Below are 25,405 nucleotides of genomic sequence, written 5' to 3'. Positions count from 1 at the left end.
TTTATATAAGTTTGGGGAGAATATGTCTCTTGACAAAATTGAACCTTCCAACCCAGGAGCATCATATATATCTGTTTCCCTTTGTTTAGGTGTTCAGTAAGATGTCTCCATAAGCTTTTATTTTTAAAAAAAAAATCTTATTTTAAGTAATCTTACACCCAACGTGGGGCTCGAACTTACAACCCCAAGATCCAGAGTTGCACCCTCCACCGACTGAGCCAATCAAGCGTCCCTCCGTGAGCTTTTATAATCTTCTCCGTAAAGATTGTACTTTTTTCCCAGCTTACTTCTAGATGCCTCCTGTTTTTTATGCTATTGAAAAGGGTGTCTCCATTACTACATTTTCTATTTGCTGGTATTAGGTAATAAAATTGACTTTTTTAAACAATTATTTATTTTGAAAGACAGCATGTGAACAGGAGGGGGGCAGAGAAAGAGAGGGAGGGAGAGAATCCCAAGCAGGCTCCAACAGAGCCCGACTCGGGCCTCAGTCCCACAGACCATAAGATCACAACCTGAGCTGAGACCCATAGTTGGATGCTTAACCGTTTGAGCCACCCAGGCACCCCCATACAATTGATTTTTAAACACTGACTCTGTGTCCAGCAATCTTGCTAAAACTTTCTTACTGATTTAAATAATTCATCTGTGCCATCTTTTGGGTTTGCTGAATCCACAATCCTATCATCTAAGATTAATGAGAATTCTACTCCTTTTTCTTCCACCCTTATTTCATTTCTTACTTTACACTGACCTCTGGTGTGATGTAGACTAGAAATGTGGTGCTGGGGGTTGGGGGGAGGGCATCCTGTTCTCTGTCTCCATTTCCCCAATAAAGCGTGACGTTTGCAGAAAGCATTTTGTAGCTACCCTTGTCAGATTAAGGAAGTTCCCTTCTGTCTATTGTCGACCTGAGTGGTATTGGTTTTTATCAGATGTTTTTTCCACATCCACTGAGATTATCCTGGTTTTTCCTACTTATTCTTTAATCTTCTAAAATGTGCTAAATACGTTAATTCATCTTCTGATGTTAAACCTAATCTGATTTAATCAGAGAAGTCCAACAGGATCTTGACTTACAGCATGCTTTCGGTATATCGCTGGATTCATTTTGCTGACTCTTCATTTAGGATTTTTGCATTTGTGTTCAGAAATGAGGTTGACTTCTGACTTCTCTTTCTCCCAAGGCCCATGTGAGACTTTGCATCAAGAAGCGAGATGGGCGCGTTCTCCCGTTTTTCTGTTCTCAGAGGGTCTTTGTGGAGGACCAGACTGTCCTCTTGAAAGTCTAATGGGAGCCATCTGCAACACCATCTGGGCTTTGAGTTTGTGTTGAAGGAAAGATCCTTGACTCCCACCAGTTCACCTCCTTTAATGGTTATACAACTCTGAGTTTTCTATTTTTTTCAGATAGTGCTGTATTTTTCTAGAACGTTTTCTATTTCATCTATATCCTCAAATAACTTTCTTTTAACTTTTGCAACACAGATGGTGACACCTCCCCATCCTCCTTGAGAATGGTCACTCATGCTTTCTGTCTCGTCTTCAGGATGGGTTTCACCGGAGACTTGACACCTTTATTAGCTTCTCCCGGAGAGCCAGCTTTGGCTTTGTTACTTCTTTGTTTCTGCTGCTTTTTCTATGTATGTTTTGCTTCACAGATCTCCAGTATCATTATTTCCTTCTTTCTCATTTCATGGTTTTTGCTGTTTCTTTTCAACTTCTGGATATAGGCTTTTAGGTCGTTTATTTCTTTTCTGCTTTATTCATGTTACCATTACCCTCCAAGTGCTACTTTGTCTGTACCCCAGCGTGTATAAGTAGTATTTTCGTGAGTCATTCAAATTGAGTAGCTTTTTAATATCTGATATGCTCTTCTTAGTTAAGTAGGTGATTCAAAGTGTGTTTCTTAAAATACAAGGATTTGTAGTTGACATTTTATATGGATTTCTAGATTGTGGTCAATCTGCGTATGTATAATTTCAGTTCTTCAAAATGCATAAAAATTAGTAAAAAGAAAGTGACCACCATACAGGTCTTTTTTTTTTTAAATGTTTGTTTATTTTTGAGACAGAGACAAAGCATAAGTGGGGGAGGGGTAGAGAGAGAGGGAGACACAGAATCTGAAACAGACTCCAGTCTCTGAGCTGTCAGCACAGAACCCAGTGCAGGGCTCGAACCCACGAACTGCAAGATCATGACCTGAGCCGAAGTTGGCCGCTTAACTGACTGAGCCACCCAGGCGCCCCGACCACCATACAGTTCTGTAGTCCTGCCTTTTATACTTAGCAACTTTGGTACTTTGGAGGGCTTTTTTATTTTTGTTTTTTTATTTATAGTTTATTGTCAAGTTGGTTTCCCTATATAGAGTTTATTTTTAATTATTTGGTTTTCTGTCAAGCTTAAATGGAAGTACATTTGCCTGGAAATCAAAATAACTCTTAAGGGACGCCTGGCTGGTTCATTTGGTAGAGCACATGACTCTTGATCTCGGGGTTGTGAGTTCGAGCCCCATCTTGGGTGTGGAGCATACTTAAAAAATAAAATCTTTTAAAAACATGACTTTTTGGGGCGCTTGGGTGGGTCAGTCAGTTAAGCATCCGGCTGCGGCTCAGGTCATGATCTCACAGTTTGTGGGTTCGAGCCTTGCATTGGGCTCTGTGCTTACAGCTCAGAGCCTGGAGCCTGCTTCGAATTCTGTGTCTCCCTCTCTCTCTGACCCTCCCTTGTTCCCACTGTCTTTCTCTGTCTCTTAAAAATAAATAAAGAACATAAAAAAAAACTAAAAAATAAATAAATAAAATAAAAACATGACTTTTTAAATCTGCCAGGGTAAAACCTTATACAGGGACGTCTGGGTGGCTCAGTGTGTTGAGCCGCCAACATTTGATTGCAGCTCAGCTCATGATCTCACAGTTCATGAGCTCAAGCCCCGTGTCGGGCTCTGTCCTGACAGCATGGAGCCTGCCTGGGATTCTCTGTCTCCCTGCCCCTTCCCCACTTGTGCACTTGCATGTTCTTTCACTATCTCTTTTTCAAAAAATAAACAAACATTTTTTTTAAAAACACATACAAAAACTCTGCAGTGGAAAGAGCACTTGACTTTCCTTTGACCTGACACAGCTCCATCGCTGCTTCCAGCCCCACACGGTCGAGACAGAATTACCACTTGTTCATTTGCTCCAGCAGATCTGTCTTCTTTATTGTATCACGCTAGCCAAGGTCGGCCACATTTTTCTTCCAGTTCTTTTTTTTTTCAATATACTTTTTTTCGTGAGGTTGGTGTACACACCATGTTATGTCAGCTTCAGGTGTACAAAATGATGACCCAGCTCCTCTGGTCGCTGTCCTTACCACCAGCGTGGCCGCCATCTGGTGTCACCTTGCAGCGCGATTACAGTTTCACGAGTCGGCTGCATTTCTTTAAGCTTCTAAGTAAAGCCCACTTGCAGGGAGGAAAGTGACTAACAATCCCCTGTTGGTTGGTTTTTCTGCAGGCCCGAGGTATGAAGAAACAGGTCATTGATGACTTCATCACCCAGAACAAGTATCTGCTGGCAGCCAGGCTCACCAGCCAGAAGCTGTTCCATGAGCTGTGCCCCGTGAAACGGTCTCACCGACAGAGGAAGTAAGGACTCAAGGCTTTGTCCCTGTCTGTCACTTCGATAGAGAGGCCACGGCCCTTTATTCTACTGGGCAATTAAAACATCTACCTGTGACCGTCAGAGCTCGCTCTGTGAGCCGTGGGGTCTGTGAATGCAGGGCGCCAGCCCAGGCCAGAGGTCCGAGGGGTCTCCCTAATTTGCAGCCTTTTGGCTGCGGCCGGAAGGACGAATAGACTTTGGCCAGTTGTCAGGGAGAGCCTGGGTCCCTTTAAAGAAGCATGGACACGAGAGAAGGGACTGCGCCTCACAAGCGTGCCGTGGCCCACGCAGGGCGAGCCTTCGGAGGCCCGGGAGCGGGGCCGGGGGCGGCAGCTGCCCCCAGGGAAGAGTGGGACACGGAGGAAATGGTCAGATAACTAGCTGGGCGTGGGAAGGCTGAGGCACCCTTGTTTGTACAGGGTATGTAAAAAGTCTGGAAATACAGGGAAATGTTTACGTAGACATCTCTCAGATTAATGAATCAGTGGCTTTAATGTAGGGCTAGTTCACCGTGAAACGGGTCTAGATACGAAAGGAAAACGTGCTGCTCATCTTATTTGAAAATATAACCAAAATATGACTTAAAGTGAGAAAATTTCCCGATTTCCAGATGTGTCTGATTCCTTTGTAAGACTAAGAGAGAAGAAAGACTTCGGTTCGATATAAAGAAGCGTGTCCCGGACCCTAAGGATTGTTGTGTGCGTGGCCCTCGGGAAGTGTCCCAGATACATGCAGTTCTCACCCTTTTTGGCCACTGCCGTCCTGGAGCAGGCCACCAGCACCTGTCGAGACCCTGCTAGCCTTCTAACTGGGCTCTGCTTCCGTACCCTTCCTATGCCTTCCAGATGGTTCTCCACACATCAGCCATGATATTACTGGAACTGGCCATTGGGCCCAGTTCTCTTCACCAAGGGGGTCTTTGTCCTGTGGTCCTCTCTGCCGGGAATGCTCTGACCCCCTCCATTCAGGCCTCTGCTCACCTCTGGGAGGTGACGTCTCCCTGAGCAAGCTGTCTACGGGAGTGTGACTGCCACCCCACCCCAGACTCTCTCCCTTCTCTTTTCCTCATAGCACTCGTTACCGCTTGTCTCGATGTATCTGTTTGTGTGTGGTCCGTCTTCCCCACTGGACTCTAAGCTCCACAAGGGCAAGAACAGGGTCTGTCTTAGCGGGCAGATAGAAAGTGATCCCTGAGCCTTTGGGAGAACGAATGAACGATTAGCTAAACTTGCCATTGGAAGGATCGCAGAGGAGGCCCTTCCGAATGAGGCTCAGAGACAGATTTGAACAGCCCTGCCTGTGGCACACGAGAACCAAACAAGTGGCTTCTGGAGGCCCTTCTGCATCAAGGACCCAGAGGCATTGCCTTAAAAGAAATTCCTGGGCGCCTGGGGGACTCGGGGGGCTCAGGTGGTTGAGTTTGGCTCAGATCATGATCTCATGGTTGGTGGGCTCTCTGCTGTCAGCACGGAGCCTGCTTCAGATCCCTGGACCCCCTTGCTCTCTGCATCCCCCCCACTTGCTCTCTCTTTCTCTCTCAAAAATAAATAAACACACTTAGAAATTCCTAAGTGTGTGGGAGTTTGGCTTGGGGAAGACATCACCAGTCTGGAGAAGTACAGGTCATTTACGACCTGAAATCCCTCGTTGGAGACTTCTAACACACAGCTTGCTCAAGTAAGATGCATTCTCGTCTGTGCACCTGCTCCGCCCCCTTCACCGGCCGTTACAGATTCTAGCCTCGGCCTCGGAGACTGATCTATAAGGCCTTCTCTTTTGTCGTTCTGCAGGTACTGTGTGGTCTTACTGACTCCCGAGGCTACCAAGTTAAGTAAACCCTTTGAGGCCTTCCTGTCCTTCGCCCTGGCAAACACACAAGACACCGTGAGGTTCGTGCACGTCCACAGCCATCGGCAGCAGGAGTTTGCCAGCACCTTGCTGCCAGACACGGATGCGTTTCAAGGAAAATCGGCGGTGAGTCATGGATTCTTTCCTTATTCTGAGCTCTTGACAAGCTCACGGCACCTGATGCCATTTCCTCCTCCTCTGGGTGTTCTGAACACAGATTCCAGGAAATCTAGAAATCTCTAAGCCCCTTTTGAAAGCCTACTGCTAAAACAGTCTTTTACCCTGGGGATTTCACCTCCTGACTCTCAGCCTTAGACCTTCACAGGAAGCATCTTTCCTATGAGTAAAGGTTCAAGAGTGCAATTCTTCTCACCAGTTTTTTCCCCACGGCGGGTCTAGTCTTAGAGTACCTACTTTTTTTTTTTTTTAACATTTTTTTTAACATTTATTCATTTTTGAGAGAGAGAGAGCGAGCGAGCGAGCGAGCAGGAGTGGGGGAGGGACAGAGAGAGAGGGAGACACAGAATCTGAAGCAGGCTCCAGGCTCTGAGTTGTCAGCTCAGAGCCTGAGACGGGGCTTGAACCCACAAATGGTGAGATCACGACCTGAGCTGAAGTCAGACACTCAACTGACTAAGCCATGCAGGCACCCCTAGAGTACCTACTTTGTAAAGGCTTCCTTAGGCTACCAGTAAAAGGCTTTCAGAATTTCTCCCTCTTTTCACTCCATTTTATTTATTTTTTATTTTTATTTATTTATTTATTTATTTTTGAGAGACAGAGACAGTGCAAGCAGGGGAGGGTCAGAGAGAGAGGGAAAAACAGAATGTGAAACAGGCTTCAGGCTCTGAGCCATCAGCACAGAGCTCAACATGGGACTCGAACCCACAAACCGTGAGATCATGATTTGAGCTGAAGCTGGACACTCAACCGACTGAGCCACCCAGGCGCCCCCTTTCACTCCATTTGAGTTGATCTCTCCTTCCTCTCCCCTCCTTTGTCATCACTCTGCAGAAGCATTAAATTCTCTCTGTCTTTGTCATCATTTTGGTAATCATGGAAAGTCACTCTAAAAAACAAAGGTTTCCTTTTTTTATGTTTTATTTATTTTTGAGACAAAGAGAGATGGAGCCTGGTGGGGGAGCACAGAGAGAGGGTGGGGGAGACACAGAATCCGAAGCAGGCTCCAGGCTCTGAGCGGTCAGCACAGAGCCTGATGCGGGACTTGAACTCACAAACCGCAAGATCATAACCTGAGCCAAAGTCAGACCCTTAACCAACTGAGCCACCCAGGCACCCCAAAGGTTTCTTTTTAAGTCAGAGGTTATAGGAAAAAAGTCTACTTGGAAGAAAGAGCTTTAACTTCCAGTGAAAGCTGTGGAAAGTCGCCAGAGTCTCTTCGCCAGAAAAAGCGTGTAAATCTCTTGCACGTATTTTCTACCCGTCCGTATCCATGTTTCGGCAAACTGCTGACCCACTGGGTCCTTTTCTCCGTCCTCCCTGAACAGAAAGCCAAACCGCAACTTCCCATTCTCTTGGAAAGACGCCAAGGGCTTCCTCTCTCTTCCCGCCAGGTGTCTATCCTGGAAAGGCGCACCACGGGAGGAAGGGTGGTGTACCGGACCCTGGAAGCCCCCTGGACGGGGAGTGACCGCGATAAATTCACCCTCCTGGGCTACCTGGACCAGCTGCGCAGAGACCCGGCGCTCCTGTCCTCGGAGGCGGTGCTCCCCGACCTGACCGATGAACTTGCCCCTGTAAGCACAGGGCCGGGGGAGGGGCGGGCCGCTGCCGCGGGCGAGGACCTGGCCCTCCCGGGTTCGGGGCCCCGCCTGACAGGCCTTTCCTCTCCCAACAGACCCTCCTCCTGCGGTGGCTCTCCTCGGCTTCCGACTACCTCTCGGGCTGCTGGGACAGCGCGTTCCACGACAACTGGTGGGAGCATGGCTAGACTGACTCGATTTCCCCAGTGCTGGAAGCACCCGCGTTTTCATCTGAGAAACTGTCCTCCGATCTCAGCGTACGCTCGATACGGGCGAGCCGAGAGCGCGGACACGTTTCCCACACCTGACCCCGTTTTCTTTCTGGCTGTCACTTCCCTTCTTACGTGTTCGCGGACCGGCCCTCGCCCACGGGTTGGGTGAGGAAGGACCCCCTGGGGCTGCCTTGGCAAACAGGGGAGCCCGGGCCCGGCCCCTTCATTGAGGCGCCCCTGGGGCCCCGTGTGGGGCCTGTGTAGACACGTACAGACCCGTCAGAGGTAACCAGAGAAGGGAGGCATCTCCCACCCCCGCCGCCCGGAGAGCTGTGTGCCCCTGAAGGGCAGGGCGTCCTCCCCTTCCTGAGCGCGATGCCTGGCGCCCAGCACGGCTGCTGGCGAGCCGCAGGCCTCGGAGGAGTGGTGGCGGGCGAATAAGATTTTAGGGCACCAGTCCCAGAGCGGGTCGTGCAGGGTCAGCTCTTCTTCCTGCTCCCCGCCCCCCTTCGGGCCACAGCTGAATTATTCCAGCCAGAAAAAAAACCATCAAAATAAAGGAAATAATCCCCCAGAGTTTTTAGTCACCAATGCCGCCCTTGACATCAGAATGTTCTTCCACATTCACAGCGTAAATCCTGTTACTTCCTTCCGCAGAACTTATTTAAGCAGAGCCTATTATATTGAGACAAAACACCAAAATTTTGTGGCTTTTTAAAAAAATTTTTATGTTTATTTATTTTGAGAGAGAGCATGAGCAGGGGAGAGGCAGAGACAGAGAAGGAGAGAGAGGGAGAGAGAATCCCAGGCAGGCTGCATGCTGTGCACGCAGAGCCTGACGCGGGGCTTGAACTCACAGACCATGAGATCATGACCTGAGCTGAAATCAAGAGTCGAACGCTTAACACTGAGCCGCCCGGGCGCCCGCGTAAAACCGGGCTTTTGGAGTAAGCAGTCAGAATTAAAATGGTGAGGGGAAAATCTCTGCTTTCCTCACCACCAACCCCGCCCTCAAACCTCTATCTGTATGGAACTAGAAAGTGCTTATTGATACGAAAGCTTTTTGGTTTGGGTTTTCTTGTTTTGTTTGAGCCGCAGAGAAGACCCCTCGTGTTGTGAGCCGAGGTGACGGCAACGTGCCCAGAGCTGACCAGACTTTGTTCCCTTTGCTTTAGGCGGGAGATGATGCCTCTTCTGTCCCTGGTCTTCTCCGCCCTCTTCATCCTCTTCGGCACCGTCATCGTCCAGGCTTTCAGGTAGACGCCTCGTGGCTTCTCCGTGGGACTTCCCAAGGGGGGGCCCACACCTCAGGGTCCTGTGTACTGTTTCCTCTGTAAAACTTTTGGTTTTTTTCTTTTCTTTTTTTTTTTTTTTTGTTTTTTTCTCTTCTTTTCTTTTTTTAAAATTTTTTATGCTTTTTATTTATTTTTGAGAGACAGAGACAGCACAAGCAGGGGAGGGTCAGAGAGAGGGGGAGACACAGAATCAGAAGCAGGCTCCAGGCTCTGAGCTAGCTGTCAGCACAGAGCCCGACGCGGGGCTCGAACCCACGAACCGTGAGATCATGACCTGAGCCGAATCCAGACACTTAACCAACTGAGCCACGCAGGCGCCCCTTTTTTTTTTTTTTAATGTTTGTTTATTTTTGAGAGAGACAGAACGCGAGCAGGGGAGGGGCAGAGAGCGAGGGAGACACAGCATCTGAAGACAGGCTCCAGGCTCTGAGCTGTCCGCACAGAGCCCGACGCGGGGCTCCAGCTTGAGAACCGCGAGATCATGACCTGAGCCGAAGTGGGACGCTTCACCGACTGAGCCCCCAGGCGCCCCTAAACTCCTTGTTTCTCTCTTCAGTGAGTCGAGCGATGAGCGGGAGTCCAACCCTCCAGATAAAGAAGAAGTGCACGAGAAGGCCGGGAAGGCGGAGCCAAGCTTCCCCAAAGAAAACAGCAGGTTCTCTAACAGGACACCCCCCCGCCCTGGCAGGAGAGCCCCAGGCCCAGGGGTCCGACGGAGCGGCGCTCCAGTCTGTAGGCGCTCGGGTTCGCCTCCTCATGCCTGAGATGGGAATTTAGGGGCAAGTCAGCTGCCGGCTAGTGTTTACTGAGACCCCGTAGGCCTTCGGATCAGGACCCCCTTACCTCCCACTCAGTCCCTGCAGGCTCTCCATCTCAAATTTAATAACGGGGGCAGGAAGCGAAGCGAGTCAGCCGCTAGACGAGCCAGCAGCAGAGAAGGGGGCGTCACCCTAACCGTGTGGAGCCCTCGCATCCGGTCCTAAGGCCGCTTCTCCACCCGCTGAACAGCCGTGTCTGAGCGGCTCTGGGCAGGCCCAGGCCCACCACGAGGGACCGTCCCCCTCCGGCCAAGTGCGCCAGGCTCGAGGATATTAAATCTCCTACCCAGTCTGCATGGAACAGAGCATTTTCTTCCTCCTGTTTCTTTTCAAAGTGACGGCACGCCCCTGTCCTGCTAACGTCTCAATTCCTCACTGTTTCCCCACAGCAAGATTCCTAAGAAGGGCTTTGTGGAGGTCACGGAACTCACCGATGTGACATACACCAGCAACCTGGTCCGCCTGAGGCCCGGCCACATGAATGTGGTCCTCATCCTGTCAGACCCCACCAAGACCAGCCTCCTGCAGAAGTTCGCTCTGGAGGTGTACACGTTCACTGGGTGAGCTCACGGGGTGGGGGGGAGAAGGAGCGGGGGAGAAGGAGAGGGTGAGCTCACGGGAGCAGGGGGGAGAGGGAGGGGGTAAGTTCACAGGACGGGGTGCGGGGAGCACATTCAGGTGAGGAGGGAACTGGAAGAGTGTTGCATCCTTCCCTCCTGGACCACGAGGGGCCCTGTGCGTGCAGCAAGACGGGCTGTGACCTGTCCAGCCCGGAAATCTGAGGCATCGCCAGGGGACTTTTCTCCCCGAGACTCCCAAGTCCCGATGCTTCCGAACAAAAGAGCCCAATCCCAGACTTCCTCCCCGAGCCCTTTGGGGAGCTCTAGCCTGTCGTGTATTTTCCTGAAGGGACACCGAGAGGGCCGGAAGGGACACCGGGCAAGAGACAGGGAGATGGGGCGAGCAGAGCACGGCTCCTGTTGAAGCAGCCCTCAGTCCCCGGGACCCCTCTGTTCTTTCCGTTCTCGGGCCCTGCCCAAGGCGGAGCCTCCTGCTGGGACTTGACATCTGACCGAGGCACGTACGCTGCCTGTGGTCCGATGCGTCGGGATAAACCCTGAGTCCCCGTTCTGTCCCCGCACAGGAGCAGCTGCCTGCACTTCTCCTTCCTGAGCCTGGACAAGCACAGAGAGTGGCTGGAGTACTTACTGGAGTTCGCTCAGGACGCGGCCCCGATCCCAAACCAGTACGACAAGCATTTCATGGAGCGTGACTACACAGGCTACGTGCTGGCCCTGAACGGCCACAAGAAGTACTTCTGCCTCTTCAAGCCCCAGAAGGCGGTGGAGGAGGAGGAGGCCGTGGGGTCCTGCAGGGCGCTTGACTCCTCCCTCCATCTGGGCGAGTCTCGAGGGAAGCCTTCCAGCGGCCTCGGACCCAGGCCCGTCAGAGGGAAACTGAGCAAGTTGTCCTTGTGGATGGAGCGCCTGCTGGAAGGCTCCTTACAGAGGTTTTATATCCCGTCGTGGCCCGAACTAGACTGAGAGGGGCTCGAGGCGGACTTAAACTCTTTCAGGCTTTTTACGGGGCCCCTGCGACCAGGCCTTTTCAGGACTCAACCTCTCACCACGGACCGAGAATAGATTCTAGATCATTCTTCTGGAACAATGGCTAGAAGAATCTTGCCTTTGCCCTGTTCTAACCTAGGCGTGAAAAACACCTCAAGTTGACTCCCCCAGATCAAAATCGTTTCCTTTGGGTTTCCCCTCCCCTCGTTTGAATGCCGCACTATTTAAAGCAGACTGCTCACTCCCCTCTTTCTTTGTCATCCCTCCCCTGTCCTGTCCCTGTGCCGTGGGAGGAGCGCGGGCTCCGGCCGCAGCGGTACCTGGACGGAACCGCATCCTCGAGAGCCCGGAGTGCGGGTCCCCGGCGCCGCCCCCCCCCCCCCGCCCCCACCAGGCTCCTGCCCCGGCGCATGCTGTCATCGGGACAGCCCGCAGCAGCTTCCGGGCCCTGCATCCCGCAAGCGGCCTGGTTCCAAGCAGTCTTAACCTTTGACCGTTTTTTCCCATAGCCAGTGGCTAAAATTGGGAGGTATCCCCCCGCCCAGTTTGGCAGCCACCGTTTTAAAAGGCTAGGGATGAGTAGGAGCTCTGCGTGGGAGTTTGGTTCTCTTCCCAAGACAGAAGAAGCAGGGACTGGGCAGTGACCGAAGCGACCCCTCTCCACGGCGTCCCGTCGGCCACCGCCTCAGCCCCGAACCTCGCCAGGGAGGGATCCGCACGGCAGGAAGTACTGTAATGACTGTGAGCCATTCACGTGTACGTTTTCACATGCCTTTCCGCCTCTGTCACTTTTAGGGTATGAATCTTAGGAGCCGTAATCTGTGATCTTGTCCTCCGGGCATAGAGATAAGCTGCTATAAGCCCGTAGATGCTAAACTGAAGACACCCTATCCCACCAGTCGTGAGCCGGGCCGAGGGACCTCTTCACCCTGGGGCGTCTCTCTAGGAAAATACCGGACCTGTCTTTGTATCAAGGAACTCCCGATCTCTTCTCAACAATTGTATTTTGAACACCGTTACCCCAAAAGTGCTGTAACTCTAGGGCTCTCCTTTGTGACAAGTGAGCCAAGACTTGTTCTAGACCCCTGTTTGGCAAAAGGCTTACTTTGAGCTCGTGGCCTCTATTCCCATAGCTCGGTTGCTTTCTCCCTTTAACTCACACCTGCTCCTCCAGGAACAGGGTCCGGCCTGCCATCAGCGCCCAGCTTGCCGAGCTCCAGCCAGTGCACAGTGGATCACACCAGCCAGAGAGCTTGCCTTTTCTTCTTCTTTTCCTTTTTCTTCTTTTTTTTTTTTTGTTTTTTTTTTTTTAGGGCAAAACCACGAGTGGAGTTGGAACAACTTCAAAGAGTGGTCAGTTCACACGTCAAAGTAAACTTGCCCTTTTATAAAATGAAGGGGCAGAATCAGCAATGGGACATTTATGGAGTTAGCGTTTCTTTAATCACAATTGCTTGAAACTAAGCGATTTGGATCCTGAATAATTTAAATCTTGAGCTACAGCGGCAAGTGATTAATTATTTAAGCCCAGGAATTTCTGTAGTTTCCGTGGACTCTATAGCTTTATTTAAAAAAAAAAAAAAAAGAAGGAAAGAAAGAAATCACTGCCAGGCTGCATTGCGTTTTTTTCCACATGATCCTCTAAGCCTTGGATGCTTACTCTGCTGGCTGTATTGGTGAGCCCAGGCCCAGGCGGGCGTGATTAAGGGACTCCTTGGGTTCTTGACGCACCGTCCTCCAAGTTATTTTCTAGGTCGTCTATGGCCAAGTTGCTGATGCGACTAAGTGTTTTGGTTCAGTGGTGGGTTTTTAGTTTTAACTTCCGGTACTAATGGGATCCGTGACCTTCATTTCTGAAAACAAAATCTCCCCAGCTCTGTTCATTTTAAAAACGCTTCTCATTAAAACCAAAAGCACCTTCAGACAGTCAGCCGCACCCTCCGTCTGCACTAGGAAAGGAAAGGGAGAATAGGATCAAAAACATTCCCGGCAAATGTTTTTGGTCCAAAAGTCCTTCCGCGGGTCTGTCTGGGGCTGAAAGAGATGTCCCCCAGAAGGACACTAGGGAGGTTTTTACTTAAATTGAACTTAGCCCATGACCACCCAAGCCTTTCCTCCTGACCCTTTCCCTGAATTTGTTTGCTTTTGTGTCAAATGTATGAGTCACTGTCGTGCTCAGCCAATGCCACTGTCTCTCCTCTTGTGTGTGATCACAGACGTGATTTCGGTTTTAAGTTAACTTCGTGGCCTTTGAGTATGTTGAGACCTGCCAATGTTGCTTTATGTTTAGAAGTAGGGTTTCCTGGTTCGTAGAGACTCTGGATCACGTTTAGCAGATGGGGCTGAAAAGTGGCCCAAAACAAGGCTTTGCGGAACACACGCCTACTTACAAATATTTTTTCCATCATCCAGGTGCTGGTGGCGTAATCGGTCTAAGAGACCGTGAGCTCTGAGTCAGCTGCGGTTCAGGGAGCAAGGCGGCCCTCATTTCCGTCAGGCACCAGGGTCCGTCTCTGCCATCACTTACCCACCGTGAAAATTCGGCCGTACTCTTCAAATTAATAGGTTGATTTCCTCCTCGTTCAGCACACGCATGTCTTCCCGATTTAAAAAGAAATGAAATCTAAATGCATTTTAAGTGATTTGCTTTTTCCGAGAAAAGAGATTGGAAGCAAACTCGAATTTTTCCCCAAGTAAAATTCTTTAAGAGCTGACCCAGAATGTCCTTAACAGATGAAATAATCGCTCGCCTCCAAATGCCTGACCTTGTCCCTTGGAAACAAATGCCATGTGGCAGCTGTGAATCTGTCCACTCAGTTTGTCCAGGAGGAAGAGGACACTTTAGAGAGCGGTCTGAGAAGAAGGTGAATATTTTGCACTTTTGATACTCTTAGGAACAAATAACTTATTTGGCAAATGGTGTCTTTTTTTATGTTGTTTCTGTTTTGTATTGTGCACAGGCACTGAAGCTAATGTTATTTTTGTTTTAAGACTATTACAGACTGGAAACAGAAATAAACTATTTTAATGTGTGACGATTTCGCGTCACCCTTGCATCGGCAGAGGACGATTTGATCGTGGACCCGCTCGCAGCAAAGCTAAATCTGCGTGTGACTGGGCACAGGCCTGAGTCTCCAGGGCCGATTCCAGGAGCTGGGGTCCTCGAGGGCGGGGAGGAGCCGGGGGTGCAAGACTGAGGCAGGGACTGGGTTACGGAAGCGTCTCCACGGGCACTTTGGGGGCCGCCTAATGTCTGGTTGAAAAGGCATTCCGTGTGCCCTCCTGGGCTTCAGGTAGGCAGCTTATCAGGCCCTACATGTTCCCCTCAAACTATTTGTTTCTATTCACAAAAAGCCTAAAACCCAGATGCAGCCCTGAGTTCCTTAGGAGAACACCCAGGGTAAAGGAAGAGAAACTAGAGGCCCAGGAGATGTGTATACGGCATTCTGTCATACGTTTATTTATTATTTCTTCTCTCCAGTTTTTAGACTAAATGCTTCGTCCCTCTTCCCTTTATCCTCCACCGTCTTTCGTCAGAACAACACGCATGCTTCTCTTTTTTTTAGTTAATTCAGACTCCTTAGAAATACTAGTTGTCGGTCAGACTTCGGAATGCCCTGAGTTTACAGCCTCCAGGGACACTCTAGCGGGAAGTCTGAGCACGCAGACCGCTGGCACGTAAATTCCTGAGTTTGTCGTCGACACAAGCCACTGTTTCATCTGGGAAAGCACCAGGTTCAGACGACCGTGACCTTGGGGAGCACACACAGCATCTCAAACAGCAGGTTAGCCGCCAGCAGGGCTGTATTTCCTACCAAGGGAGAAAATCGAAGGGGAACACAGTGCCGACCACCACCCTCGATGCCGCCTTTCCAGATTGCCTCCTGGGGGGCTGCCCAGCCACCCCGTGGACCCGCCTTCCCCCGGAGCTCTGCTCCGTCAGGCTCTTGAAGGCTCCTTGGAAGGAAAGCCTCTAATAACAGTGTGAACTGTGTTTATCACCTGCCCACTGAAGCTAATAGGCCTCAGTCTATAAGTTCTCCAAATTGAAATTATTGGGACAGCATCTGCTTTGAATCTCTTTCCTAAACCAGCTAACCGCCCACTTTTTTAATACTAATAACTATTACTTAGGCCTCGACAACTCACTTCTCGGTGAAAGAGCAGAGGAGGGAACTGTGCTACCCCACCCCCAATGACCTGATTCCTACTCCTGAAGGTGATTTCCCTTCTGCTGCCGGAAGGCCAGGCCACAGAGAGCCACCTCCCGGGGGGCGTGTGTTAGAGTTAATTAGCTCATGTTTGTAAGGTGTGCGGTAACAGGTTTATTTTCTTCACTGCAAAACACATCCAGCAGGTTCCCAGGTGATGCAAAAGGACGCATCTGTCTTCCGCTTATTAAGTAGATTAATAGAATTCAAACGAGCAGCTGCTTCCAGATCAGGGCACTCTCGCTTACTCACCAGAAGGATCATAAAGCGGCGACACTTCGACAAGATCACAGCCCACCACGTTCAGGCCTCGGCAACCCCGGATGATCTCCAGTGCCTGTCCGAGACCGAGCTCGAGTTGTCCACGGCAGCAACCATGGACAACGAAAGGCAACTTCAGAGATCTCAGTGGATCTCTCCCAAGACGTGCCCACCCTCTGGCTCAGGGCTGGTGCTTTCCCCCCATAAACTCGCGGCTGCCACGCACACAGCCGGGCGTCACACAGACACAAATGGCCGACCTGCAGCCCCGCCCCCGAGGGGTCCACCGTGTGATGACGGACACGAGCAAACCAACCATTTCAATGTCGTGCTTCGAGAAAAGCAAGCATAGAGGCGCCTGGCTGGCTCAGGCAGTAGAGCATGCAACTCTTTTTTATTTTTTTTTTGTTTTTAATGTTTATTCATTTTTGAGAGAGAGAGAGACAGGAACAGAACATGAGTTGAGGAGAAGCAGAGACAGAGGGAGACACAGAATCCGAAGCCAGGCTCCAGGTTCCACACTGTCAGCACAGAGTCTGACATGGGGCTCGAACCCACGAACCACGAGATCATGACCTGAGCTGAAGTTGGATGCTTAACCAACTGAGCCACCAAGCACCCCAGAGCATGCAACTCTTGATCTCAGGGTTGTGATTTCAAGCCCCATGCTGGGTGCAGAGATTATTTTAAACAACAACAGCAACAACAAACATAGCAAAGTATAATACAAAACAGCCCAAAGAGCTGGGGGAAGGCCTCCCCAAGGTGGGAACCCTTAGTCCAAGGAATTGACCAGAGACGTAGGGATAGGGCAACCTGGGCAGAGAGACACGTGCAAAGACTCCAAGACGGAAAGAAATACCGGTAGTTGGATGCGGCCAGAAGACAGGTGAGGGGGATGGTAGGAAGGAGTCCCGTCATCTAAAAGTGTTTCCCTGGTCCCGGTGAAAAGCCCAGAAGAATGATACACGAGGAATGAGGATCGTGTCTTAGGAATCTCTCCGAGGGGAAGTGATAGAGAACGGCTTTGAAAAGGTAGTCACTAACATGCCGCCTTCTTAGACAAGAGAAGATGTGAGTCTTAGTGACTTCCTACCCTTTCAGTCAGGCACTATTCTAAAATTTTTTTAATGCTTTTATTTTTTTTGAGAGAGACAGCATGAGCAGGGGAGGGTCAGAGAGAGAGGGAAACACAGGATCCAAAGACCGGCTCCAGGCTCTGAGCTGTCAGCACAGAGCCCGACGCGGGGCTCGAACCCACGAACTGTGAGATCAGGACCTGAGCTGAAGCCGGAAGCTTCACCGAATGAGCCCCCCAGGTGCCCCGGGCACTGTTCTGGACTGAAGGGTAGTGTGGTAAACAAAATAAAAGCCCCAGCCTCCTGCAGCTTACCTTCCAGTTATAATCACACTCCAATTCTGCCTCCGGCATTTATTTACACTCAGCACGCCTTCTGAGAGCTTTATCTGGGGGCCCCCTGGGTGATTCAGTCGGCTGAATGTCGACTCTTGATTTTGGCTCAGGTCATGATCTCACAGTCTTGAGATCGAGGCCCGTGTCAGGGTCTACACTGAGCGCGGAACCTGCTTGAGATTCTCTCTCCCTCTTCCTCTGCCCCTCCCCTGCTCATGCATGCACATGCCCTCTCTCTCTCTCTTTTAATTAAAAAAAAAAAAAGGAGAGAAAGAAAGAGCTTTATTTGGGTGTTTCTAAAACTCTTCAGCTACCTAGGTAGGTAGTCCCACTGTGAGCGCTTTTTATTTTTTATTTATTATTTTTTTAATGTCTTTATTTGATTTTGAGAGAGAGAGAGACAGAGAGTGAGCAAGGGAGGGGCAGAGAGAGAGGAAGACACAGAATCTGAAGCAGGTTCGAGACTCCGAGCTGTCAGCACAGAGCCCAACGTGGGGCTCGAACCCAAAGACTGTGAGATCATGACCTGAGCCGAAGTCGGACGCTCAACCAACTGAGCCACCCAGGTGCCCCTGTGAGCACTTTTTACATTTAACCTCAAAAGGATAAGTTTAGTGTTTTTAAGAGGGGATACTGCAAACTGCCCAGGAACTAACTAGAGGTGGGTCAGAGGCACAAAGCTCAAACGACAGACAGATCCCAGAGAAGAAATGGCCCTTGTCAAAATCAGTTCACTCCTCCCGCAAGAAAAATGTTCAAACTGCGAGCAGCCCTGCGCACAGAAAAGGCCTAAGTGCTCTGCTTTTTAAAGCCCTATCCTGGGGCACCTGGGTGGCTCAGTCGGTTAGGCGTCCAGCTTTGGCTCAGGCCATGATCTCACGGTTCCTGTGTTCAAGCCCCCCATCGGGCTCTGTGCTGACAGCTAGCTCAGAGCCTGGAGCCTGCTTCCAATTCTGTCTCTCTCTCTCTGACCATCCCCTGATTGTGCTGTCTGTCTCTCAAAAATAAATAAAAAACGGGGCGCCTGGGTGGCTCAGTCGGTTAAGTCTCCAGCTTCAGCTCAGGTCAGATCTCACGTCTGTGGGTTCGAGCCCCGCGTCAGGCTCTGTGCTGACAGCTAGTTCAGAGCCTGGAGCCTGCTTCAGTTCTGTGTCTCCTCTCTGCCCTTCCCCCTCTCATGCTCTGTCTCTCTCTGTATCAAAAATAAATAAAACATTAAATAAATAAATAAATAAATAAATAAATAAATAACATAAAAAATAACTTTTAAAAAATCCTACCCTGATCCTGAAGGCTCACTACGAGTCCCAGGAAAGTGGCGGAGCCCCAAATCCTCACGCCCACCCCCAGGAATTATCACTGGCGGAACCTCCTTACCTGACTAGGGGTGAGACCAGCAATTTCCGGTGTTCCTGTCCCCGGGGCATAGGCGGGATCCAAGCCGTCAATGTCAAAGCTGATGTACATGGGCTTGCCTCCCAGCTGCTGCCTCACTTCTCCCATCAGAGGGACCAGGGACTTCATCCAGCAGTCCTCAGCCAGGACCACCCGGAAGCCCTGCGGAGGCAGGAAGTAGAGAGCAGGAGGTCGAGGCTTCTACCTGGCAGCATTTCCTGGGCATTTCTCCTGTGCCAACCCCATGCCAAGTGCCTGTGTACGCATCCCGTTTGACCCCCAACCTTCACGAGGACAGAACTGTCATCCCCGTTTTAGTGGTGAGGGAGGGAGAACGAGGCCTGGCAGTCAAAGCTGCCCATGGGGGCGGGGTCAGAGAGCAGCTTGCTAGGACGGGAGCGAGCAGCTCAGGTCAGCTTGGGTTAGCACCTCCCCAGGGGCTCTGGCCAGGGACTGGCGTGGGCGCGCTCTGAAAGCAGGGGACTTGCAGGGCGCCTGCGAGGCTCAGTCGGTTAAGTGTCTGACTTCGGCTCAGGTCATGATCTCACGGTTTGTGGGTTCGAGACCCGTGTCAGGCTCTGTGCTGACCGCTCAGAGCCTGGCGCCTGCTTCCGATTCTGTGTCTCCCTCTCTCTCTGCCCCACAAAAATAAATTTAAAACATTAAAAAATTGTTTTAAGTAATAAATAAAATAAAATCAGGGGACTTGGGGCTCTCCATTTGGATCTTGTCATACGTGTTCACCTAGGAGCCACTCTGCCCGGTGGGGAAGGGGACAAGACCTGGAAAGGTGGCCGCTCGCCTTGGGTTTGGGCCTCCCTGGCTCCTGTCCAAGCCAGCAACAGCCCAGGGACCGGTGTGTTTCCGCCTGCCTCCCAGCCCAGAGATGAGAGGCCTCCTTTGCCTCCTAAATTAACATCCTCTCTCCCCTCGGCTCTGCAGGACCCTCTTGGAAATTCGGGCTTTGGTCCCGTTTTCTGGATTTGGTTATGAAAGCCCCTGGTGAATCTATAGCTACCACCGAGTGGCCACCGGACAGGAAGGCACTTTGCAGGCTGGGGACAGAGGAAGGGGCATCTGATGTGTCACCTGGCTCCGGCTGTATCTGTAGGGATCCAGGGTCAAGGCAGAGCCCCGGATGCCGATCTGCACCACACGCTTGCAGTCCAAGAGTCCCTCGTCCACGCAGCGGCGGAAGGGCGCTCCGTGGTAGACCTTCTCCCCCAGGGCCTTGTCGGCCGTGTCCGTGTGAGCATCCACATGAAGCAGCCCCACGGGGCCATGCCTGGTGACAGCAGGCAGCTCAGAGGCCAGGTCTGCACCTGGGGCCTGAGCACAGCCACCCTCCTGGCTGCCTGAACTTCCAGACTCCACAGTTCACAGCCACCGAGTGGAGGCCTCGCAGCTGGTTTCTGTCTGCGAATCATTTAGCATCTCAGAACATTTAACTCCGAGACGCCAGGCAGAGGACAGACAGGTGCTTGGTCCTCCCCACCCACTACCTATCACCGAGAATCTTCTTCACCTGGAGAGGGAGAGGCCTAAGGAAGGATGGTGGCGCAGGCACCTCGGCTGAACCAATCAGGACCGCCCGGCCAGAGAAGCCGCTTCAAACCCAGCGCTCTCTCCATGATCTCTATCCACACTGCCAGCCGCCCAAGAGAAATGTCTCATCTAAATCAATGCCAGGCTGGGGCGCCTGGGGGGCTCCGTCCGTTAAGCATCTGGCTTTGGCTCAGGTCATGATCTCACGGTTTGTGGGTTCGAGCCCTGCATCGGGCTCTGTGCTGACAGCTCAGAGCCTGGAGCCTGCTTCAGGTTCTGTGTCTCCCTCTCTAACCCTCCCCTGCTCATGCTGTCTCTCTCTCTCTGTCTCTCAAAAATAAATAAAAACATTTAAAAAATTAGATCAATCCCAGGCAAGCCCAGCTTCCAGAAAAGACCCATCCCTCCCACCACCCACCAGAGTGCCACCACCCACACGTCTTTCCTTCTTATGAATTCTGGAGCCGCCGCCACCTTGGCCCTCCTGCCTCTTTGTCAAACTGATTAACCAAGGTTAATCCCTGGTAGACTTCCACTCCTAGAATATCCATAGTTTTTTTCTCGGGGGCAAGGGGCACCTTCAGGAAGAAAGAGGGCCTCTCCCCAGTGATCAACATCATCAAGTATTTGGCCATTGAAGCAAAACAGAAACTGAAGTTCACTGGGGTTGTAGATTTCACGAGGGGCTCATCTTCCCCAAACAGAGACATATGAGCGGATCCGGGGCCAGCAAGGGTGGCCAGAGTGTCCACGATAAACCGTCTTGACTCCCAGCTGGTGACTGACAGAGACACCTGGAGCTCGCTCAACCTTAATTTTGATCCACAGAAACAACTCAGCCGGGAATTTCCTATCACCCCAAATAACCTGAGCTAGCGAAGGTGACTTGATACCGCAGAGCAGCGAACAACTCATTCCCTAGCCCCTGAATTTTGAAACCTTGTGTGGAACCAGACACTTGGGACTTACTTTTTTGCCATCGCTTGCAATATAGGATATGTGATTGTGTGATCTCCACCTGCAGAGAGGAAAAAGAAAGCATCTGCAGTGTGGATAAGATGGGGGGGACACCTACTCTATAGGACAATCTTCTGTCCAACTGTGCCACCCTCTTTGATTAGACTGAAGAACTATAACCTACCCAGCTAAAGTAAGATCTTGTTCCGTGGTGGGAAAATGGCCGCTGGGTATTTGGTATTACACTGTCATTTAAAAGAGAAAATGGGGGGCACCTGGGTGTCTCAGTCGGTTGAGCGTCTAGCTTTGGCTCAGGTCATGATCTCACAGTTCGTGGGTTCGAGCCCCACGTTGGGCTCTGTGCTGACAGCTAGCTCAGAACCTGGAGCCTGCTTCGGATTCTGTGTCTCCCTCTCTCTCTCTGTCTCTCTGTCACTGTCTCTGTCTCTCTCTCTCGCTCTCTCACACACACACACAAACATTTAAAAAAAAATGTAAAAGAGGAAATTGGGTGCCTGGGTGGCTCAGTTGGTTAAGCGTCTGACTTGGGCTCAGGTCATGATATCATGGTTCATGGGATTGAGCCCCATGTCAAGCTCTCTGCTGACAGCATGGAACCTGCTTGGGATTCTCTCTCTCCCTCTCTCTGCCCCTGTCTTCTCTGTCTCAAAATAAAGAAATAAAATTTTTTTAAAAAAGAGGAAGCAAATTAAAGTTTGCAGATAAAATGTGTGGAACAGCTCTGTCCAGTAGAGCTTTTTGCAGTGACAGACGTGTTCTCCTGCTGCACTGGCCAATGTGGTGGCCACTAGCCACATGGGCCTCTGGAATGTAGCTCATGCCACGGAGGAACTGAATTTTTTATTTTATTTTAATTAATTGTTATTTCTTTAAGTGTATTTATTTTGAGAGAAAGAGACAGCACCAGCAGGGAAGGGGCAGAGAGGGAGGGGCAGAGAGAAAGAATCTCAAGCAGGCTCCTCACTGTCAGTGCAGAGCCTGATGCGGGGCTCGAACTCACAAACCGTGAGATGATGCCCTGAACTGAAATTAAGAGTTGGCCGCTTGACCAACTGAGCCATCCAGGCACCCTAAAATAATTTTAATTTTAATAACAATACGTGGCTAATGGCTACCGCACTGGCCAACTCAGGCCTCAAGAGGTATTAGTATGGATTACTATTAATAACAACAATAGCAACATTTATGGAAGCTTAAAATATGCCAGTCATGATGAGGGCACTTTAAATACACTTTTGTGGGGCGCCAGGGTGGCTCAGTCGGTTAAGCGTCCGGCTTCGGCTCAGGTCATGATCTCGTGGTTTGTGAGTTCGAGCCCCGCATTGGGCTCTGTGCCGACAGCTTGGAGCCTGGAGCCTGCTTCAGATTCTGTGTCTCCCTCTCTCCCTGCCCCTCCCCTCCTTGCACTGTCTCTCTCTCTCTCTCTCTCTCTCTCTCTCTCTCTCTCAAAAATAAATTAAAAATATAAAAATTTTTAAAATAAATAAATAAATACACTTTTGTCTTATGCTCACATGATACAATGAGGTAGACGCTCTTATTCCCATTTTACAGGTGAGGAAATGAAGCCTGACTAGCTAGTGAGAGGCAAAGCTGAGATTTCACACCGTGTTCTCCAGAAATACTCAGCACACAGACAATGTTCTTAGGCCCACTCTTTTGGCAAAAATACATTTGGATACTTAGAAAAGGTCTGTGTCATTTTAACTCTTTGCCAACTGGAAGACAGGGAGATGGAAGAAGGGGAGGGGGGGGAAGCTGCTCTGTTGACCGACAGAGACCCTGATTTGGAGGAAAATGCCCCTTTGCAGCTCTCTCTCAGACAAAGTCATAGAAAAGCATGTTCTTGAAATAGTTAAGAAGTCAACACTGAGCCCCTGTTGTGAGCCTTTCCAGAACCTGGAATCAAGGGGTGAGGTGACAAAGGTGAGGTGGGTAGAGACACTTGCTGGGATACAAAATTTAAGGCACACCCCCCAAAAAACCCACCTCACTAATTAAGATAAATACCATTTTAATGCAATACTTGTAAATTCAAAATCAATGCCCCCCAAAAAAATCCATGATAAGTTTTTAAATTTATTTTTGAGAGACAGAGTGAGCAGGGGAGGGTCAGAGAGAGAGGGAGATACAGAATCTGAAGCAATCTCTGGGCTCAGAGCTAGCTGTCAGCACAGAGCCTGACACGGGGCTCGAACCCACAAACCGCGAGATCATGACCTGAGCCGAAGCCGGACGCTTAACCGACTGAGCCACCCAGGCGCCCCCAGATAAATTTTAAAGAAAGATAGGATCAGTAACAGTGCTATTCTGAACCCTATCGGAGCCTCAGGCAAAAGAGAAAAGTCAAGGGGCACCTGGGTGGCTCAGTCGGTTAAGCGTCCAACTACAGCTCGTCATGATCTTGCGGTTTGTACATTCAAGCCCCACGTTGGGCTCTGTGCTAACAGCTCAGACCCTGGAGCCTGCTTCTGATTCTGTTTCCCTCTCTCTCTGCCCTCCCCTGCTTGTACACTGTCTCTCTCTCTCTCTCTCCCTCTCTCAAAAATAAACACTAAAAAAAAGAGAGAGAAGTCAATCATATTTATTGTTGACTTTTTGACACCTCCCCCCTCCCTTAAATTTTGCATTAAAGTGAATGCCTTGCCTCTGTGCTGACAGCTCAGAGCCTGGAGCCTGCTTTGGCTTGTGTCTCCCTCTCCCTCTGCCCACCCGGCTCATGCTCTGTCTGTCCCTCAAAATAAATAAATGTTCAAGTGAATGCCTCGCTTGCCTCGCCCCCATCCCTGTCAGTTGTACCAGTCCCAAATTGTAAATATCCTCTCCCCAGGGGGTAAAAATAATTAACTAAAGGGGCGCCTGGGAGGGTTAGTCGGTTGAGGGTTGAACTCTTGATACCGGTTCAGGTCACAATTCACGGTGCTGGGATCCAACTCAGCACGGAGTATGGAGCCTGTTTGGGATTCTCTCTCTCCCTCTCTCTCCACCCCTCCCCCACTCAAAATAAATAAACAAACAACAACAAAAAAGAAGGAATAAAAACATTCCCTTTCCTACTGTCTCCATATTCACAGCGGCTTGCCTGTGATAAACCCTTCCTGCAGGGAACTGCACTTGCCCTTGTGGATGTTATTACCCAAGGTCAGAGGAATGCAGCCGGCCGCGACGATTTTCTGATAGGCCTCTTGAATTCGACGGCAGCTGTCCTGAAGGTTGTAAAGATTGACGTTCACGTCGCCGAGATCTGCCACCGCCAGGGACTGGAAGGGCAGGGCCCCCGTGCTCGGGTTGGCCGCTCGAAGCAACACCGACTCTTCCCTGATCCGCCGGGGTCCAAACCTCGAGGAAGGAGAGCCGGCCTGTGAGCCACCCCTCCAAGGTCAGAGGTCCTGCCCCGGCCAGGGCTTCTCCGCCTCTGCACTGCTGGTATTGGGGCTGGATGTACCTCCAATGTGGGGGGGCCATCCAGTACATGGTGGGATAGTTCCCCTGGTCTGTAACCCACCAGAGGCCAGGAGCAAGTTGTGAGAACCAAAATGGCCCTCGAGGACACCAAATGTCCGCTGGGGTCAAAATCGCCCCTGACTGAGAACCCCGAAAACCCAGGCCCTATACGGAAGAGATTAAAGGCACAGCTTTAGAAACCCACCCTTCACCAATTTTAAAAAATGGCATTAGATACCTTTGTCTCCGTGAGCCTCAGTTTCCTAATCTGTAAAATAATAGTTACCTTACTGTGTTGTTATGAGAATTGAGGTCATTTTTGCAAAGCGCCGTGCATGTAGTGGACGTTTAATGAATGGCAGCATGTAAACTTCAGATTATTAGTATATACCGCAGATACATCTGTCAAGTGGCTGAGCTGAATCAGACATAGCTGATGCTCACTAATTAGGGAAACAGGTTTTACTTTCTCTGCCAGGATCTCAGGGAAAAAATGCCTTGGGGGCGCCTGGCGGCTCAGTCGGTAGAGCTTACCACCCTTATCCCGGGTTGTAAATTCCAGCCCCATGCTGAGTGTAGAGGTTATCTAAAAATAATTTTTTTTAATCTTAAAAAAACAGAAAAGAAAACCCTGGTATTTGAGCAATGCTTGATCGGGTCCCATCAACATTGTGTGACGACGGAGGAGGGGAACCCACGATCTCTCCAACGATAAGTCCGGAGACCACATCGGCTTCCGAACCCGCCCTGGGCGAGAGGAGGTCCCTGTGTCTTTCGCGCCCCGTGGCCATCGGGCGGTCCGGCCGCATGGCCCCCCGTCCTGCGGGCCTTACCTCGCCCCGGGCCGGTTGGAGGTCCCGATGTCCAGGGGCACCCCCACGAAGGCGGCGTCCAGCCCCTCGGGGGAGGCCTGCACCGGCAGCCGCATCATGGAGCAGACGCCCACCGGCCGGGCCACGACCTCGGAGCTGGGGGGCTGGTTCCGGGCGTCGGAGGCCCGGCGGCTGGG

At 50.7% G+C, this 25,405-nt stretch overlaps 2 protein-coding genes across 4 annotated transcripts in view; one reads left to right on the top strand and one right to left on the bottom strand.

Moving 5' to 3' along the window:
- The window catches only part of DNAJC16 (DnaJ heat shock protein family (Hsp40) member C16), a 41,936-nt gene extending 29,492 nt beyond the window's left edge, over positions 1–12,444 (top strand). For all 3 annotated transcript variants that reach the window (XM_029947393.1, XM_029947390.1, XM_029947392.1), the window contains 8 exons: positions 3,498–3,628; positions 5,435–5,618; positions 7,067–7,249; positions 7,351–7,427; positions 8,643–8,723; positions 9,319–9,417; positions 9,970–10,140; positions 10,725–12,444. In XM_029947393.1, coding sequence (XP_029803253.1) covers positions 3,498–3,628; positions 5,435–5,618; positions 7,067–7,249; positions 7,351–7,427; positions 8,643–8,723; positions 9,319–9,417; positions 9,970–10,140; positions 10,725–11,124 — 1,326 coding nt within the window. In that variant the 3' untranslated portion in view covers positions 11,125–12,444. The remainder of the gene's footprint in view (positions 1–3,497; positions 3,629–5,434; positions 5,619–7,066; positions 7,250–7,350; positions 7,428–8,642; positions 8,724–9,318; positions 9,418–9,969; positions 10,141–10,724) is intronic.
- A 2,134-nt stretch (positions 12,445–14,578) lies between these two features.
- Positions 14,579–25,405, bottom strand: part of AGMAT (agmatinase) — a 20,946-nt gene continuing 10,119 nt past the window's right edge. Inside the window, exons 3-9 of the mRNA XM_029945901.1 lie at positions 25,230–25,400; positions 24,089–24,291; positions 20,944–20,992; positions 19,519–19,714; positions 18,412–18,591; positions 15,612–15,696; positions 14,579–14,900 (exon numbers count right to left, since the gene is read on the bottom strand). Coding sequence (XP_029801761.1) covers positions 14,749–14,900; positions 15,612–15,696; positions 18,412–18,591; positions 19,519–19,714; positions 20,944–20,992; positions 24,089–24,291; positions 25,230–25,400 — 1,036 coding nt within the window. The 3' untranslated portion in view covers positions 14,579–14,748. The remainder of the gene's footprint in view (positions 14,901–15,611; positions 15,697–18,411; positions 18,592–19,518; positions 19,715–20,943; positions 20,993–24,088; positions 24,292–25,229; positions 25,401–25,405) is intronic.

The sequence above is a fragment of the Suricata suricatta genome, chromosome 8, assembly GCF_006229205.1.
Source record: "Suricata suricatta isolate VVHF042 chromosome 8, meerkat_22Aug2017_6uvM2_HiC, whole genome shotgun sequence".
Taxonomy (NCBI): domain Eukaryota; kingdom Metazoa; phylum Chordata; class Mammalia; order Carnivora; family Herpestidae; genus Suricata; species Suricata suricatta.
The sequence above is the reverse complement of the archived record's forward strand: the minus strand, read 5'-3'. Positions and strand labels throughout refer to the sequence as shown.